The 18,558-nt window shown below is 52.7% G+C and overlaps 1 protein-coding gene across 3 annotated transcripts in view; it reads right to left on the bottom strand.

The window, feature by feature from the left end:
- SDK2 (sidekick cell adhesion molecule 2) overlaps positions 1 to 18,558 on the bottom strand; it is a 260,397-nt gene that overhangs the window by 67,869 nt on the left and 173,970 nt on the right. For all 3 annotated transcript variants that reach the window (XM_061176964.1, XM_061176966.1, XM_061176965.1), the window contains exons 6-14: positions 15,332 to 15,443; positions 13,160 to 13,350; positions 12,950 to 13,033; positions 11,116 to 11,310; positions 10,476 to 10,592; positions 8,669 to 8,836; positions 7,626 to 7,728; positions 1,120 to 1,296; positions 640 to 776 (exon numbers count right to left, since the gene is read on the bottom strand). In XM_061176964.1, the coding sequence (XP_061032947.1) occupies positions 640 to 776; positions 1,120 to 1,296; positions 7,626 to 7,728; positions 8,669 to 8,836; positions 10,476 to 10,592; positions 11,116 to 11,310; positions 12,950 to 13,033; positions 13,160 to 13,350; positions 15,332 to 15,443 (1,284 nt within the window). The remainder of the gene's footprint in view (positions 1 to 639; positions 777 to 1,119; positions 1,297 to 7,625; positions 7,729 to 8,668; positions 8,837 to 10,475; positions 10,593 to 11,115; positions 11,311 to 12,949; positions 13,034 to 13,159; positions 13,351 to 15,331; positions 15,444 to 18,558) is intronic.

The following is an 18,558-nucleotide window of genomic DNA, read 5'->3' as shown; positions in this document are numbered from 1 at the left end:
CCTGCTAATTTTGGAGTGGGGATGGCTTGGGGATGGAGGATAAAAATTAAAAAAAAAACAAACTAATGGCCAGGAACTTCCCTGATGGCACAGTGGTTAAGAATCCGCCTGCCAATGCAGGGGACATGGGTTCGATCCCTGGTCCGGGAAGATCCCACACGCCGTGGAGCAACTAAGCCCGTGGCCACAACTACTGAGCCTGCGCTCTAGAGACTGCGAGCCACCACTACTGAAGCTCGCGTGCCTAGAGCCTGTGCTCTGCAACAGGAGAAGCCACCGCAATGAGAAGCCCGCATGCAGCAACGAAGAGTAGCCCCCGCTCGCTGCAACTAGAGAAAGCCCGCGCGCAGCAACAAAGACCCAACGCAGCCAAAAAACATATATATAAATAAATAAATAAATTAAAAACAAAAACAAAAACAAAAACAAACAAAAAACGAATGGCCAGTGTCTTGGGGCTTCTGGGTGGCAGGTCCCAAGTCCAGCCCGTGCGTTATCTCGTTCAATTGTCACACGACTGGAGGACGCCGCGGCTCATTTTACAGATGAGGGAGCTGGGCCGTCCAGAGCGTTCGCTCAAAGGCACAGAAGTGGGGTTGCCCTGGCTGCGGTCGGTGGAGGGGGTGCGCGCAGCCTTACTGTTCTCCGACATCTCCAGGACGTAGCGGATCAGCGGGCTGTTGCCGTCAAAGGGCTTGGCCCACGTCAGGTTGATGGCCCGTCTCTCCGCGGCGCTGAGAGTCGCCACTGGGTGCTCAGGGGCATGAGGCAGCTGCCTGGAGGAGACAGGTGTGGCGGGCACCCCCGTGAGGTCTAGAATCAGGTGACACCCAGGACTCAGTCTGAGCTCCCGTGATATCTGGTGCTCGGCCCCCGAAACCCAGCCTTCGGGGCCATCTAGCTGGAGATTCTGCGCACTGGCTTTGGCCCACCTGTCCAAAGCCATAACCCAGACTCCCCGCCCTTGACAGGGGTCGAACTGAGCCAGCGAAGGCCTGGAGGATGCTGGGGTGAGGTGGGCGGGCTCAGGTCACACCTGACCTGGTGGCCTGCCTAGACGCAGCCTTCCCTTTGCTGCCTGCACCTCTTTACCCCGGAGCCTGGGCAGGCTGCCCTCACCTCACACGCAGGTGGGCACTGCGAGAGTCGTTGCCTCCGGCTGAGAGCACCCGGCAGGTGTAGGTGCCGATGTCCCCGGACCACGTCTGCGAGATGTGCAGGGAGCCGTTTCTGTCCAGACGGATGCGGGGGTTGCCCTCCATGCTCAGCGTGGCCCCATCCTTCTCCCAGACGTACCTGAGAGTAAGAAGGACCGCTAAGTAAAGAGAGGCAGGGAAGGCAGGGTGGGGGGCTGCTGGGGGGTGGGCACAGCCCAGGGCTGGTCTGGAGCAGGGAGCTCCAAAGGTGGGCAGGGGGCGAGCCCCCAGCCACAGCGGGGGCACCTGCAGCCCATCACGCCTGCGGGTGGGGCCCTCGGTCCAGGAGCGTTATCCACCGTTATCCACAGCATTATCCACCGTTCACACCTTCAGTTCAGGTCCAGGTCACAGCCTGGTTGCTTTTGGCCGGAAGCCATCACCAAGCGGTGCAGAGTGGAAAAAAGGTATTCTTCCGAAGAGGTTAAAAGATTAGGGCTGGAAAAAGAATGAACGTCTCCACGTAGACTACATCTGGGGATTAGTTTTATGAAGGGAATCATTAGATCAATGCATCACTGTGACAAATTAACTTCAGCGTCCAGAAAAATCACTTTAGCTTTGGTCAGTCAGTACAAAGGGGGACTTGAGAAATTACACACATGCCCGTGCCTGACAATGAGAAATATCTGCTCTGGATTTGTTCTGGAGGAGACACAATAATTGTCATCAACACACACAGGGTGCCAGCTCCTGGGAGGATGCTGGGCTGCTACCCCCCAGGGAAGGTCGACCAGGGTGACCAGGGCAGGAATGCGGTCGGGCTGGGATGCTTTCCTAATAACCCATCGCTCGCTCAATGAAGGGACAGGGTGATGGGACTGAATCACACGGCCCTAGAACTCTCTGGGTTTAGGGAGTGTGAGATGGCTCGGGAGAATGAGCCTGTAATATTTTTAACCTAAGTTTAAAAAAATCAGAAAAGTAGCAAGTACAGATGAGAAAAGAGTAAAGGAAAAAAGGAAAAAAAAACTCAAAAGCTTTCCCCTAAGGGGTAATCATGATTCACATTTGAGGGTAAACCTTCCAGACTTTTCTCTCCTGGGCAGTTACCACATTGCTACTATGTTCTGGGGTCAGATTCTTGGGTCGAATGTTGCCCTGGTCACTTACCGGCGTTGTGGTCCTGGGTATATTTATTTAATCTGGTTGTGCCTCAGTTTCCTCATCTGGCATATGAGGGAAGTAATACCACCCACCTCATAGAGTTGCCATAAGGACTGTGTGAGTTAATATAAAATACTTGGAGTAGCGCCAGAAACATGGTACGTGATTGATAGAAGTTAGCCATCACTATATAGTTCTACTGATACAGCATATTTTTAATATAAATAATACCTAGCTATCTATCCATCCATCCTGATTTTAAAGCTGCTTTTTCCACCCAAGACAATATCAAAAATTCCTTTTAATGTGACATTTCCTCACCGTGGTTCACGCTGGCTGCATAGTGCTTCAATGTAACTGATCCCGTAATGTTGGACATCCAATTTAGCTCCTTGTTTTCTGATACGATAGTTAATGCTGTGATGAACATCCTTGTGGCAAAATATCTGCCACATTCTAAATCATTCCCTCGAGTATAAATTCTCAGCAGTAAATTGACAAGTTAAATATTAACGCTTTTTATACATATTTGCAAATCGCCAAAAGTAATCACAGAGAATTCATCTCTTTAGCTAGAAAAGGATCATCCTCGCCAGCACTGATGGGATGGATAGAACTTTACTTAAAAGCAAATGTAGCTGCAGAGAGTAATTCCTGCTTAAGAAACAACCTATAACAAGCAGACATAATTTGTCCCAGGATGTGGTGCTTTAGGAAATATCTATCACCACCTGCAAAGTGTTTGTTCCAAAACTACTGAACTTGAATCTAACGATCAGTTACGTGAATCTAATTAGAAACACAAGGGATAGAAGAAGAAGTGAACCACACCATGAAAAAGCAGCTAGCCAAACCCAGATGTGGACTATTCTACAGCAGGGATATTCTGCAAACTATGGCCTGTTGCCTACTTATGTAAATAAAGTTTTATCGGAACACACACACACACACACACACACACACATACACACACACACACACTGACCTCCGTCCTGCAGAACGTGGTTTCTCCAACTAATTAAGTTCATGAAAACAAGGCAACAATGAAAACAAAAATAAAGACAAAAATAAAAAGAAGGGGAGAGGGTACCATGTAGAATAAAAGAGACACACCAATCAGACACAATGTGTGGACCTTGTTTGGACCCTGAGTTAAACCAACCCACTGTAAAAAGACACCTTGAGACAATCATGGCGACTGGAATATGAGCTGGTATCAGAAGAAAGCAAGGAAGTGTTCATTGTGTTAGGTGTGACAGGGGACATGGCTGTTATATTTAAAGAAAAGTCCTTTTCAGTAAGAAATGACATATTTAATGGTGAAATTACGTTTGAAAGTTGCTTTTTAAAAAAATTTGCAGTTAAAAAAAAATGTGGGGATGGATTTCCCTGGCGGTCCAGTGGTTAAGACTCGGCGCTTCCACTGCAGGGGGCACAGATTTGATCCCTGGTTGGGGAACTAAGATCCCGCATGCTGCGAGGTGCGGCACAAAAAAAAAAAAAAAAAAAAGCATGGGGGTAGACACATGAAACAAGATGGGTTAAATGCTGGTAATTGTTGAGGCTGAGAGGTGGGTACAGGAGGGTTGAGGGTACAATTCTTTTCTTTGGGGTATGTTTTAAAATTTCCATAATAGAATGTTAAAAAAAAAACCCATCAGGGCTTCCCTGGTGGCGCAGTGGTTGAGAATCTGCCTTTTAATGCAGGGGACACGGGTTCGAGCCCTGGTCTGGGAAGATCCCACATGCCGCGGAGCAACTGGGCCCGAGAGCCACAATTACTGAGCTTGCGCGTCTGGAGCCTGTGCTCCGCAACAAGAGAGGCCACGATAGTGAGAGGCCCACGCACCGCGATGAAGAGTGGCCCCCGCTTGCCGCAACTAGAGAAAGCCCTAGCACAGAAATGAAGACCCAACATAGCAATCAATCAATCAATCAATAAAAAAAAAAAAAAAAAAAAAGAACCCATCAATCCATTTAACTTAGGGTAAAATTTCCGCAAATAATCTGTAATGATATAGCTGGCTATTAAACAATTTTGATGAGTGGTTTTCAGCTTAAAATAATATTATATAGTCCTCAGGAAATCAAAGATGTGCAAAAATATTTAGTTATAAGGACATTCAGAATGATATTTCTTAACATTAGCAAAAATTCAGAAACAATTCACATACCCAGCATTAGGGAATTGGTAACAAATTATGTGGCACCCACACAGTGGAGGACTGAACAGTCATATAATTGACAGAGGAAGAGATTCACAATAGGTTCGTAAGGGAAAAAGCAGATTAAAACACTGTTTCTAGTTTTTTCAAATGACACCCAAATATTACTATCTCTAGTGAAAGGAAACACAGATTAATCTACTTTTCTACTTCCTCTCTCTCCATCCCTCCCCATGGTCTTTGGTTTACCTGCATCTTCTATATTTTCCTCCTAAAACGGATACCTATTAGCTGTATAATAAGAAAAAACAGTAACAATATTGATTAATATTTACAAAGTGGACTGTTTGGATTCAGTCTAGATCTGGGTTCAGATACCAAACAGAAGCAATTTTGGAGGCTTTTTATGCTGCCACCTACACCTGCCCAGCCTGCGTCCCCTGGAGCCCAGCTTTATTCTGAGGACGTGTAACCAGGATTAAGTGGCTACCACTTTAGTCTGATTTGGTTGTTCAAATCCTTTCCAGTCTGTCTGCTCTGGGAACGCCTAGTATGTTTCCTGCTGCCAGAACAGGGATTTTAATTCTGGCTGCACATCAGAATCACCTCGGGGACTTCTAAAAAATACTTAAGTCTGGGGCCCACCCCACCCCTAAGACTCACCTCAAGGAGGTGGAGGGCTGCAGGGAAGCTCCCCTCCCCCAACGTGATGGAAGCCAGGCAAGGGTGGGAGATGTCGGGGTGGCCTTGGCCACAGATTTTGCCAGTTTGGGGGGATGATGGACCAATTCAGTTCCCTCCCCCATCTAAAAAAGATTGTCCTAGATGGGTAATTCCACTCTAAGGCGAGGACCCCTCCAGTAAACTGGAACAGTGATTTCCCATCTGTAGTTCACTGGCGGTCCTGGAACGTGGGCCTGCAGATATATTGCAAAGGGTCCCTAAATCTCTTTGTTCACAAGAATTGTCCAGAGGATGAATAAAATGTGCAAGTTTTCCCCAAGTATTAGTAGATAACATTTTAATAAAATACCAATTTATTTTAAAGTTTTACTGACTTAATATAGCTTTTCGTTACAATAAAAATTTTCAATTAATGGATGCTAAAATGATAGCGACTATTTATGTATGGGTCTGAGACCCACAGCAGTGTTCTATGGGGAGAACGTGTGGGTTCTCCTGGAAGACATTTTTACAGTTGGTATATTAATTTTTTTAATAAAAATCTAATAAACCCTGGGATAAGCATATTCTAGATTATCTGTTGGCCATGTTCTAACTACATCTATGTGATTTCAAGGCTCATGTTTGCATTTGATGATGACTATCCTAAAGGGCCAATGTTTAATGTTTAATGAGGTGTTTCTCCAACTGGGGCCTGAGACAGATCCTCTGAGAATGGGTGTAGATCTAAAAGCCTAGTACCCTTGAATGTAAGGTGGTACAGCCACTGTGGAAAACAGTATGGAGGTTCCTCAGAAAACTAAAAATAGAACTACCAAATGATCCAGCAATCCCACTCCTGGGCATATATCCAGACAAAACTATAATTCAAAAAGATACATGCACCCCTATGTTCATAGCAGCACTATTCACAATAGCCAAGACCTGGAAACAACCACGGATGTCCATCGACAGAGGAATGGATAAAGAAGACGTCATACATACACACAACGGAATATTAGCCATAAAAAAGAACAAAATAATGCCATTTGCAGCAATGTGGATGCAACTAAAGATTATCATACTAAGTGAAGCAAGTCAGAAAGAGAAAGACAAATACCATATGCTATCACTTACATGTGGAATCTAAAATATGACACAAATGAACTTATCTACAAAACAGAAACAGAATCGAGGTCATAGAGAACAGACTGGTGGTTGCCAAGGGGGAGGGGGCTGGGGAAGGGATGGACTGGGAAGCTGGGGTTACAGATGTGAGCTTTTATACACAGCCTTTACACAACAGGTCCTACTGTGTAGCACAGAGAACTATGCTCAATATCCTATGATAAACCAAAATGGAAAAGAATATACAGATATGTATGTATAACTGAATCACTTTGCTGTACAGTAGTAATTAACACAACATTGTAAATCAACTATACTTCAATAAAAAATAAAATAAAAAAGGGGAAATAAAGCAAAAAAAAAAAAAAAAAAAGAAAAGTTGTAGTACCCTTGCCGCCAACCTTGGCTTCCCGGGTCCCATTTGTCACGGCCATACAGACTGTCATATACCCAGTGGCCACCAGGTGGGGCCCCAGGACACAACTGCCTCCTGAGCAGAGCGGGCCGTTACTCCACGTGGCATCAGTGCCCGGCCCTTCCAGCTCCGTGCCAGTTGCTTCGGCAGTGACATTGCCCATAAAATAGAGAAGCAGCACGGAGGGAGTATTTATTTCTAAGGAAACAGTGACGTTTTTTACTCAACATCCCAGAGCTCAAGGGAGAGCCTGAAGGGACCATTTTGTCCTGGTTTTAGTTCTGGAAACCTTTCCCAGGGTTGGTCCAGGAAGTGTCCTCGTGCCCAGCCTGGGAGGGCTCCCAGTTTTCGTGCCTTTCTTGGTTGCTTCTGTGCTCCCTGGCCTCTCCAGGGCCTTCCACAGCGGGACCTGGTTCCCTCCAGGCCAAGTGGCTTGCCGAGGTCTGGGCTCCCAAGGAGGATGGCGAGGGTGGCCCCAGGCTGGGCCTCTGTCCCTCACATGTGTCCCTTTGAGGGTCACCTCAGGACCCTTTCCCTTCCCAGCCCTGTCACTGCTCCCACGCCTGTTTACCCAGACCCCCCTGCTGTCCACGCAGTGGGCGGAGGGTCTAAGGCCTGGGGGGTGGTGCTAGCAGGGGGTCCCGAGCAACCCGCAGCCTCCACCTCTCCCCAGACAGATGCCTCTTTCTCATCCCCTCCCTTCCGCCCTCCTCCACTCCCTTTCCTCCACTTCTTCGCCCCCCAGCCCCTTCCCCTCCCCCCCTGCCCCTGCCCAATTCATCTCAGGCTGGCTCAGTCCGCCAGGCATTTACTTAGTGTCCCCCATGTCCCAGCCCTGCACTAGCTCTGCACGGGCCACACTTACCCGTGTGGACACTCGCCCAGCAGCCAGCTACCCCCTAAAGCTGCCCCTCCCCTTTTGCCTCCAAGGGGCCACAGCCGAAGGAGTACCTCACAGTCACCCGGGGGTCGTGGGTCACTCCACACATCATGGAGGCCTGGGTTCCCTTGATGACGCTCTGGTCCTGGGGGGGCTTGGTGATGCGGGTCCGGGCTGAAAGAGAGCAGGGAGACGGCGTGGTGGGAAGGGAAAGAGGTGGGTCCCAGAGAGACAGGTGAGATGCAGGTGTAGGGGAGGGGGACCTTCAGGTGAACGGCACCCAAGTGGCTGAATTCTACGGGTGGACTGGTTGCTGTGGTGAATGTCCCAGAACGTTAAGAACCACGTGCTTCCACGGTACGTGAATTCTTGGAAGCCACGATCACAGTGGGGGCTCTTTTAATTTTGCTCCCACAAACCCACACAAGGGATGAAGAAAGATCAGGGTTGTGTTCCCAGCACACCAGTGGTCCAGCCAGGGTAAAAATAGGATCGTCTGATTCCGGGTCTAATGCATCACATCACCCACCAGGCCCCTGGCGCTCAGCCTAGAAGGGCGGCCCACACCTACGTGTGGTACCAGATCCCAAGTGGTACAATCTGAGGGCAGGAAGGGGCTTGGGAAGTTGCCCCAGAGCAGGGGTCACAAACCACAGCCTGGGGTCAAGCCCAGCTGGGGGCCTGGCTGGGTAAATTCCCCCGTACTGGCACTCAGCCACACCCACTGGATTCACCATCGTCTACAGCTGTTTTCTTGATGAAACAGAAGAGTTCATGGAGCTGTGACAGAGACTGTTTGGCCCACAAAGCCTGAAATATTTACTATCTGGCCCTTTACAGAAAATGTGTGCTGATTTCGGCCCTGAAGTCTATGCCCATCAGCTCTCTTTTCTCTCAGCTTGGCCAGGCACGGCCAGAGCCTCGCTCACACGGCATCACCCGCGGGACCTCGGTCTTCCTGTGACCTGTCCTCTGCACTGATCCATCCAGGTCCTTCTCGTAAGACGCGCCGGCTGGACAGACATGCGGATGTGGAGCTGCAGGTGCTCGCGCGCGCTCAGCGCAAACCCACCCGCAGGCATGGAAAGAGCTCCCGCTTGCCCTGCACACTCACCCCACACGACCAGGTCGGCCGAGGCTTCGTCGATCCCCCGAGAGTTGGTGGCCAAACAGGTGTAGGTGCCGGCGTCGGAGGTGTGCGTGGGGCTGACGAGCAGGCTGCCGGACTCCAGGAGCGTGAAGCGAGGCAGCTGGACAGAGCCGCTGGCCAGGATGCGCTCCCCTGGGGCGACACGGGGGGGATGCATGGGTTCAGGCTGCCGCCCTGGCACACTGACATCGCCACGGGCCTGGATGGCACTCCCACCCGTCCCCGGCCCCTCTGGGGCAGGGTGGGCTCAGGCAGGCTTCCAGCTTTAGAAAGGCTGAAAGGGCCACCGATGGGGGGATGGTGGTGGCAGCGGGGCTGGGGACCAGAATGGTTTCTGACTTGGTGACGGACACAAGGGCACACAGTCACAGAGTTGGTGGCCCCGAGCCCGGGTCTCCTGATGTCTCTCCACCCACCACGCTGTCTGCCCTTCACCAGAGGAAGCCAGCACTGTCTCTTGACGCTGCCGGGCACAGCCCTCGGAGGCAGCTGGCACCTGGGCTGGGGGGGAGGGGACAGAGAGCTCTGACAAAGTGGTGACAGGCATCCTGTGGAAGGATGCTTCTGCAGAGTCACCTGCAGGGGAGCGGAGGAAAGTCATGGGTGGGAGCAGCAAGGGGTGGGGGCGGAGCGGGACACATAGGGCAGGGGCAGCCCTGGTCCGGAAGGACCTCCCTCTGCAGTGGGACCTAGGGAGGCCTGGAAAGAGGGAGAGGGAGGGAGGGAGGGAGGGCGGGAGGGAGAGAGGACACGCCGTGTGTGAGTGAGTCTGAGAGTGCAGGTTTTCGTGATTGTACCTATTTTAAAGAAAATCCCACCTGTCTGTACAGAGGGCACTGTCCATGGGCAGGTCTGGGGGTGAGCGGGTCCCTCTGCACACACGTGCGGGCATACTGAACAAGTGAGCATGTTAGGTGGGTGTGTTGATTTCTGGGCCTGAGCGTGCCCACACTCCCCCCACCAATAGTGATGGAGTATCTACTGTGTGTCAGACTCTGTTCTAGGCCCTGGGGAGACAGCAGGGGACAAAACCGAAAGCCCTGACCTCGTGGGGGGCCAGGCAATAAGCAAAACCAATGCGCAGATGATCTTGCGTATTAGAAGGTGGGAAAATAAAGCAGCGAGGGGTCGGGGGAGGGCCTGGGTGAGTCCTGTGGAGAAGGTTCATCTGAGCAGAGGCTTGGGGGGGTGTGAGTGAGTGACTTTGTGTGTGTGTGTACATGTGTGTGTCCCCAGGGAGGGTTGTGAAGGTGAGTGTACAATGCAGAGTGTGGAGGAGTCACGCGGGGTGGGTGGACCTAGGTAGACAGCTTGGGCTTTGGTGGCTTAGGTGTCTGGAGCCCTGCAAGCTGCCTGCGGAGGGGGGATGGCCTCCTACCTGTACTAACAACGTCCACCGCGATGTTACATCAGCCATCATTGTTTGGGCTTCCCTACTTCCCAGGCACAGAGCAGGCCCTTCATGAGCATCCTCTCGTCTAGTTTTCATGCCACACCCAGGTATGTGTCCTACTGTCCCCATTTTACAGATGGGAACCTTGAGGCTCCAAGGTCACAGGCCTCACAAGAGGTAGAGCTGAGCCTTGAGCCCAGCAGGGCGGCATGTGGTACCTACCGTGGAGTGAAAGAAACCCTCTTGGGTTGTACAGTGCACAACCTTCCCAACTGTACATGGGAAACCCCACCTGGCTGGCTCCAGAACTGAGCCCTGAGGACTGCCCTAGACTTTGTCACGTGGCCACACCCTCCAAAGCAGATCAGTCTCAGCTACCTTTCTGCCAAGTGATGGCCGGCCGGGGCGCCCCCGAAGTCTCACAAGCCAGCACCACTGACATGCCGTCAATCACCGTGCTGTCCAGGGGGCCCCTGGTGATGTTGGGGGCGATGCCTGCGAAGGGAGACAGTGGGGCCTCTTAGCCACACCCCAGGTCCTTGTTCTGCCCTGCCATTCCCGCTGGCTGGAGTGGGTCCCTCTGCAGGGAAGGATGCAGGTGTCCTGACAGGGCCCCAGCATTGGGAAGAAGCCCGGAAGGCCCACGAGGGCTCCCCTTACCACCTGCTTTGTGGAAGGACCCAGGTGACGCTAGTCCCCACCCTGCCTTGATTCTCAAGTCTCCATTTAGGGGAAACTGAGGACCCCCCCAAGGGCAGCTGACACCCTCCATGACAAGGTAAATGGGATTCATCCTTCATCAAATGTGAAATCGAGGCTCTGGTTTGTAAAAGAAAAAACGGTGCTGGCTGCAGAGGCAGCAGGTGTCACCGGCCAGAGCCACCCGGCCCCGGGGGACAGCCTTCTGGGATCCTGTCTCTGCACTGCACAGCATCCTGTTCTCAAGAGGCCCCTGGCTTGGAGGAAAGCTGCGTCCTGGGCGGGAGGGACTCGGGCAGGACAGGAAAGGCCAACTCACTGGTGACGGCCAGGTAGGTGGAGGTCTGCACCTCGCCGGCCGCGTTGCGGGCGAAGCACTGGAACATGCCGGTGTCGTCGGGCACTAGCCCGCTGATCTGCAGGCCCCCGTCACCTCGCTGCCAGAAGCGGCTCAGCCTCCCCACCTCCACCACGGCCGAGTCCTTGTACCAGGTGATGGAGGGTGGCGGCACACCTGTGGGAGATGAGCGCCCACCGTCAGCCGCCTCTGAGGGATGCTCAGGTGGAGGCTGAGGCAGCAAGTCCTCGGGGGAGGGTGTCCCTGGGGTGTCTTGGTTTCTAGAACCTTCTCAGAGGTGCCACTGTTGGTCTTGGGAGCGGGGAAAGATGTTCTCAGAGGGACAATTCTCAAATTCTCATAGACTAGGAGTTCCAAGAAAATTTAAAAGATACTGGGGTTAGTTTAGCTTGGAAAGGCTGGACTGGACAAGCTATATTTTTTCTGCAATATTTAGCAGAGTCTTTTGTGTGCTCTGGGAACCTCCAACTGGGCTTTCACAAACCCAGGTGACCAGAGAGCCCTGTGTCAAGGGGCATGCAGATGGGATCAGTGTTCCTTCGGAAGCCCCCTCCTACCGGGTCGCACAGGGAGGTGAATGGGGGCTCCCCTTACCCCTCAGCCTTCCCCAAGCTGTGTCCCCAGCCTGGCATGCTCTTCCCATAGGTATCCCCTAGCCCTCTCACCTCTCCCACTGCATCTCTGCTCAAATGTGACTTCTACAGAAAAGGTCCCCAAACCCCGTTCGAAAGACCACCCCGTGGCTCCGAGCCCCCTCAGCCTGCTTGTTTTTCGTTCCCAGCACTTTTCAACCCTGACGTCCTCTAATATTTCATCCAGCCCAAGCAGTGCCTTCTTTCACATTGTAACGTCTCAAATCAGGACGTGTCTTACAATCGACAGCATGTCATCATTTAATTGGCAGTCCCTTTTCTTTCTTAGCGGCACATAAAATAATGGGGCATCTTACAACCCATGGCATTTTAGATGAAATGAAATACGCTATCTTTATTTGCTTATTGGTTTGTCTGCCTTCCTCATGAGAATGTAAGTTCTTTAAGAGCGGGGATTTGGCTGTTTGGTTCATTCTGTGTCTCTCCAGCCCCGAGAACAGTATCGGCACATGATAAGCCCTCCAAAAACGTTTGTTCAATACATGAATGGATCTCTGTCTTCCCCTGGTGTGGTCTCAGAACGGGGGTCAGTATCCCCCCTCCCCCTCCACTGGACCCTCCCTCCTGCCTGGGCTACATTCTCCTCTCTGTTCAATGTTAGACCCTGTTCCGTCATGCACGCTCTCCCCTATCATCTCATCATCCCAGATTTCACCCTGGTTTCGGGGTGCCTTTTAGCTCAGTGGAACCTGAAGGAGGGGGGGTGGGGATGGGAAAAGTAGAAAGTCTGCAAGAACTCTGACAAGGCGGGGTTAAGTAAAAATGGTGGGAGGAGATGAAGCAAAATGGCCCAGACACCAGGCAGAGATGCACTAAAGTTCTAGCAGTTCTGACATTACGATAATTTGGCATTGTCTACAACTCTCAAATTATGGGCAATTTGGGTCTGTCACCTATCCTGAAATTACGGTAATTTGGATTCATTTGTAACCTTCAAGTTATGGTAACACGGGGTTGATTTCCAGCCCTGAGATTATGGTAATTTGGCCTGTTTGTTTCCTGGGGTGTCTGCCTACAGCCAGACTGACTCTCTGTTCAGTGATGAGAAGGAGGCAGAATTTAGAAAAGTCCGTGTCAGGGACAGGAGCGGCTGAAGGTCTGGGGGTCCCTGCCGTCCCCCTCCATCCACACCACCGCGTTACCTTTGGCCCGACAGGGGACGTCCACCACTTTCTCCATCTCTGCTGTGATGTGTCTCTCTGGCTCCTTGACAAACTGAGGCGGTTCTGCAGGAGGGGGGACCAGGGGAGGGTGTCAGAGCTGTGCTCCTGTTGGTATGGCCACCGCTCGGGTCACCCTTAAGTAGGTCCCAGCCATGCTTGGGGGACCCCAGCAGCCCCACCCCGTCTCACCCAGCACAGACAGGTAGGCGCCACGGACGACAGAGGGGGCACTGCTGCTGCGAAGGATGGCCTCACACTCGTAGTAACCGGCGTCGTTGCCCGTGGGGTTGGGGATGGTAAGCCGGCGGTTGTAGTCGCTGATGCCGCTGGACAGCAGCACCCCATCCTTCTTCCAAATGATGTGCAGCTTGATCAGGGGCCTGGGTGGGGGTGGGGGCGAGGGAGGCAGGCCATCAGCCACAGAGACTTCAGAGGCCCGAGCAGCAGGGCAGGGCATGGTAAGGAGTGCAGGTCCGGGGCCAGGCTGCCTGGGTTTGCCCACGCCCCTGACACTTTCTAGGCGCAAGCCGTTGTTTGGTGCGGTTCCTTCAGTGCTCTGGGCCTCAGTTTCCTCGTCTGTGAAATGGGGGCAACTGTGCCCACCTGGGGGTTGTGGCGAGGGTGGATGGATTCACACAGGACCCTGGCCTGGTGGTAACTCATGCTCGGGGGCTCTCGAGAGCAGAAAAGCGTCCTTTGCACGCATCTCTCTTTCTTCTGCTCTGCTCCGTGTGCCGTGCCCCATCCCACAGAAGTCAGTGGATAGGCAAGTGTGAAAGGTGAGGGAAAGTGACAAGTTGAAATGGGAGAGAAGCACCCAAAGTTTGGAGATGGGGAAACAAAGGCAGGCAGGTCGACATATGCACCCCCAACTTTGAGAGAGGGCTGAAGTTGTGAGCTGGGCCCCCTTTCCTCCATCACTGATCCCGGCTCCCTGAGGACCCCTGAGCTGGGGTTTGCCCGGCTCCCCTGTTTAGCACCTGATGGATCCCCAAGGGCAGATCTGCCAAAGTGAGGTCCGTGCTAGTTCCCCGGGGGCTCAGAGGGGTCCCAAGAAAAAGGGGTTTCGTGGTCGAGTGAGTTTGGGCAGCCTGGCCTGAATGGTGTTACGTAGGCTCTTCTCTGCTCCCTTAATGTGCTCTGTTGCGTCCTGGCAGCCTTTCCCCTACTTGTGAGAAACTTGGGTTCTGAGAAGTGTACTTTTATGTATTAAAAAATTTTTTTTGGCTGCGTTGGGTCTTAGTTGCGGCATGCGGGCTCTTTCGTTGTGGCGCGCTGGCTTCTCTCTAGTTGTGGCATGCGGGTTTTCTCTCTCTAGTTGTGGTGCACGTGCTCAGTAGTTGTGGTGCACGGGCTTAGTTGCCCCACGGCATGTGGGATCTTAGTTCCCTGACCAGGGATCGAACCTGTGTCCCCTGCGCTGGAAGGCAGATTCTTTACCACTGGACCACCAGGGAAGTCCCTGAGAAGCGTACTTTTAGAAGCACTGCTACAGAGACATGCTGTCCGGGAACCTTCAGCTGGGGGTGACCTTGGGGTCACTGGTCTAACTGCCCACTCCATCACATCGGATCATCTTTCTGGAGCACTTAGGAGGTGTCAGGTCGGGCTGGCTCCAGCACTCTACCTGCATGCCTCACTGCCGAGGTAGGTGCTGCATCATTCCCCATTTTATAGCTGAGGACACTGAGGCCCAGAGCCTGGCAGTGAGCATGGGCCCGAGGGGTGGTGGCTTGTTGCATTGCAACTCTGCTATCGGTCAGCTGGGTGACCTTGGGTAGGTTCCTTGCCCTCTCTGGGCTTCAGGGTAGTGACACCTACGTGGGTAGCTGTTGGAAGAAAGGAGGTTTTGTGGGAGGGCACGTAGCACAGTGCCCACACATGACCAAGGGAGAGAAGTGAGGGTCGTACATGGCTGAGAAGGGGCCGCATTTACACCTGACCCCAGGTCTGCCTTCCTGCATCACGTGACCTGTGTCCTAGCACAGCTTCCCTCTTGCCCATGCCTGCACGCGAGGAGGGCACTGCTGGCAGAGGTGAGCCACCCCTCTCCAGGCTGCTCTGAACGTTGGAAGTATGAGTGGATCCCCCACCAGCCCCAAATATCCCGGGCTGGGATCTGCTGCCCCGTAACTGCTGCCACGCCTCGAGGCATGGGCTCTCCTCTTGGGCGGGCCCTGCTTGCATCCGACGGCTCTCTGACAGCCCACCCATCACCCCTCCTCTAGGCTAAATATCCCATCTTCTTTCACGGGTCCTCACGTGACACTTCTGGGCCTGTCTGAATTCCGACTGGTCTCCTCCGAGCCCACAGGTCAGGAGCGCTCGCTGGAGTTAAAGTGGGGGAGGGGCACTGCCTACCTGGCATTGGCCACGCACTCCATGGTCACCTCCGAGGTCCCGGCCACCACGCTGGTGTTCTTGGGAGGAATGATGATGGTTGGAGCGATGGGGTCTGCGGGGCCCCCTACATCTGGAGAGAGGACAGGTGTCAGCTGGGAACAGAGGCCAGAAATCCCACCCCCCATTAGAGGGATGCCACGGGAGACCTCTGTCCTCATGGAGGGGGGGCAGGTGGCCATGGGGTAGACGCCCCAGCAGCCCCAGAGCCGAACCTCCAGACACTGACCCCGGGGTCCCTTCCACCTCCTCTGCTGATGGGTCTCCACACAGTGTCCAGGGAGAGTGCACTGGAGACCTCAAGGCCTCTCCCGCTCCTCCTGTAATGCAGCCACTCCCTCGTCCCCGTCCCCCTGTCCTGGTTTTTTGCCTTCAAAATGCTTCCCTCCACCTGCATTTATCTTGTTGGCTTACTGCTTCATCTGCCACCTCTTCCACCAGAATGCAAACTCCCTGTAGTTGGCTGAATACTGTCCCCCAAATTCAAGTCCATGGCAGCTGTGAATGTCACCTTATTTGAAAATAGGGTCTTTGCAAGTGCAATCAAGTTAAGATGCAGTCTTACTGCATCAGGGTGGGCCCGAAGTCCAATATGATGTGTCCGTATAAGAAGAGGGAAATTTAGACACAGACCCACTGGGGAGAAGGCCAGGTGAAGACAGAGGCAGAGATTGCAGTAATGAATTATAAGCCAAGGAACATCAAGGATTGCCCGCAACTGCCAAAGGCTTGGAGAGGCAGGAAAGGATCCTCCACCTGTCAGAGAGAGCGTGGGCATGCCGACACCTTGATTTCAGACTTCTGTGCGAGAGTAAATTTCTGTTGTGATAGGTCACCCAGTTTGTGGCCCTTAGGAAATTAATACATTCTGTGAGGCAGGAACCTCATTTGCTTTTGCTTTGGACTGAATTGTCCCCACCCCACCCCCATTCATATGTTGAAGCCCTAACTCCCCTGTGTTTGGGGTGGGGTCTTTAAGAGGTAATTGGGTTAAATAAGGTCATAATGGTGGGGCCCTAATCCAACAAGGTTAGTGCCTTGATAAGATGAGGAAGAGGCCCCAGAGCTCTCTCTCTGCCATGTGAGGACACAGTAAGAAGGCAGCCGTCTGCAAGCCAGGGAAGAGAGCCTTCAGCCAAAACCAACCATGTTGGTACCTTCATCTTGGACTTCCAGAACTATGACAAGTAAATGTCTGTGTTTGAGCCCCACCGTCTGTGGTATTCTGTTACGGCAGCCTGAGTCAAGACAGTCCTGTTCGCCCCCACTTCCAGAACCATGCCACACAGCACACAGTAGGTGCTCAAATACATCTGTTAGGTGAATGAATGCATGGGACTGGGGCTATCGTTGTATAACTTCCAGGGTCGACAATTAAAATGAAAGAGAACTTATCATGACTGGGCTTTATTAAAGCAAAACAACACCCCAAACTCTCCTAACAGAGGCAGGAGCATTTCCTTTTTTATATTTTTTGAGTTCTTTAAGAAGTGGCCAGGTTCTTAACTTTGTGGGTCAGCATAGGCCCAATACTGGCAGAAACTCCAATATTCTCTGTACACCTGCCCTATGGCTCCCAGAAATACAGCCACCAAGGACTTTCCCTCACAACAAATCCATCCAGGTGGCCCCTAACCTGGAGGCTCTGGAGGTGGTAGGCCATAATGAAACGGACAGCCCCCGGGCAACAGCAATAGGACATGCTTTATGGGGAAGTCAGTCCACCCCAGTCAGCCCCGGGAAGGGTTTTCCTGCCGGGCCTCCAGGCCTTGCTGGGAAAGGCCCAGGTAGAATGGGAATAAAATGTAAAAAATAAACTAAAATGAAGGGGGGAAGAAAGGAAGCATATAAACCAAAATAATTGCAACAATATAAAAGCCTCATGTAGGTGCCATAAAGAGCGATTGGATTGAAAGCTGCTGATATAGCTGAATCCATAAAAGTGTGCTCCACATTGTTTACTACATGCCAGGGTGCGCAGGTACGGAGGCCCAGATTACTGGCGCACGAGGAGAAGACAGACAGTTAGAGCCCCACGGCGTCAATGGGTAAACAGAGCCCTCGGAGTTTAAAAATATGAGGGCTGCCCCCTGACCTCAGGGCTGCCTTGTTGGCTTTAGGAGGTTAAAGGGGAGACTGACACCCACCCAGGGACCCTGTCCTGCCCAGGTCCAGGTGGCTGCTTGCAGGGTATGAGGGAAGGGGCCCTGGATGCAGTGAAGGAGGGCCTGGCGGTCAGCAAGACCTGGCTCAAAATCTTGCTGTGCCCCAGGCATCCTGGGCGTGACCCCGGCTGGTCACCTCATCCCCCGAGTCTCAGTTTTCCTCAGCTGCAGAATGGGGGTAGAAATCACCGCCTCCCAGGGTTGTGTGGGATCAGCTCCCGACTCAACAAATCTTTTCTGGGTAAGGGCTCTGTGTGTGCCAGACTGTGTACCAGGCACCAGGGATTCCCTGCCGAGTGAGATGGGTAGGGGGTCTGTCCTCATGGCGTGCAGTCTGGGAAGAAGTCAGATCCGCGCTTGGATGTCTAAGAGATTAAAGATGCACATGACGGGTGTTGGAAGGAGGGTCCTGGGGGGGCACGGCTAAGCTGCTCTGGGGTAAGCACAGAGTCCCTGGCACATAGTAGGTGCTCAATAGATGACAGTCCCTCCTCTGGGGATTTGTCTGCCTGTGCTTGGGTGGGGGGATGTTTCCTTGCTTCTTCCCTCCACCCCCAACCCAGCCTGGACCAAGTGATGGAGCCAGAGGCTACCAGGAGGTGAAGTCACGGACTCTCAGGGGCCTCTTGACCGAGGGAAGGAGGACACACGTGTTCAGGGCTACAGGAGATCAGGCAAAGCCTCAAGTGCTCCCTGGGGACTCACAGGAGATGGGGGGACTTGAGTGGAACTCAGAGAAGCCAGAAGGAAGAAGAACATTCCAGAACAGGAGCGCTGTGTGAATGAAGGTGAGGTGAATGGGGGGAGCCGGAGGTAAATCTGGGCGTGATGCTGGGGTGGCCTCAGAGCGCTGGGATGGATGAGGGGGGAGAGCCCCAGAGCAGACATGATGGATCCTGGCCCACATGCTGTCCTGTCCCCAGCCCACTCTCCTGATTGGTCAGTGCTTTTCCTGGCTGAGCCCAGATGTGTCCTCAGAATCCTTCTTTTTTTTTTTTTTTTTTTTTTTGAAGTTCAGTCTTG

The sequence above is a fragment of the Eubalaena glacialis genome, chromosome 19 (assembly GCF_028564815.1).
Source record: "Eubalaena glacialis isolate mEubGla1 chromosome 19, mEubGla1.1.hap2.+ XY, whole genome shotgun sequence".
Taxonomy (NCBI): Eukaryota; Metazoa; Chordata; class Mammalia; order Artiodactyla; family Balaenidae; genus Eubalaena; species Eubalaena glacialis.
The sequence above is the reverse complement of the archived record's forward strand: the minus strand, read 5'-3'. Positions and strand labels throughout refer to the sequence as shown.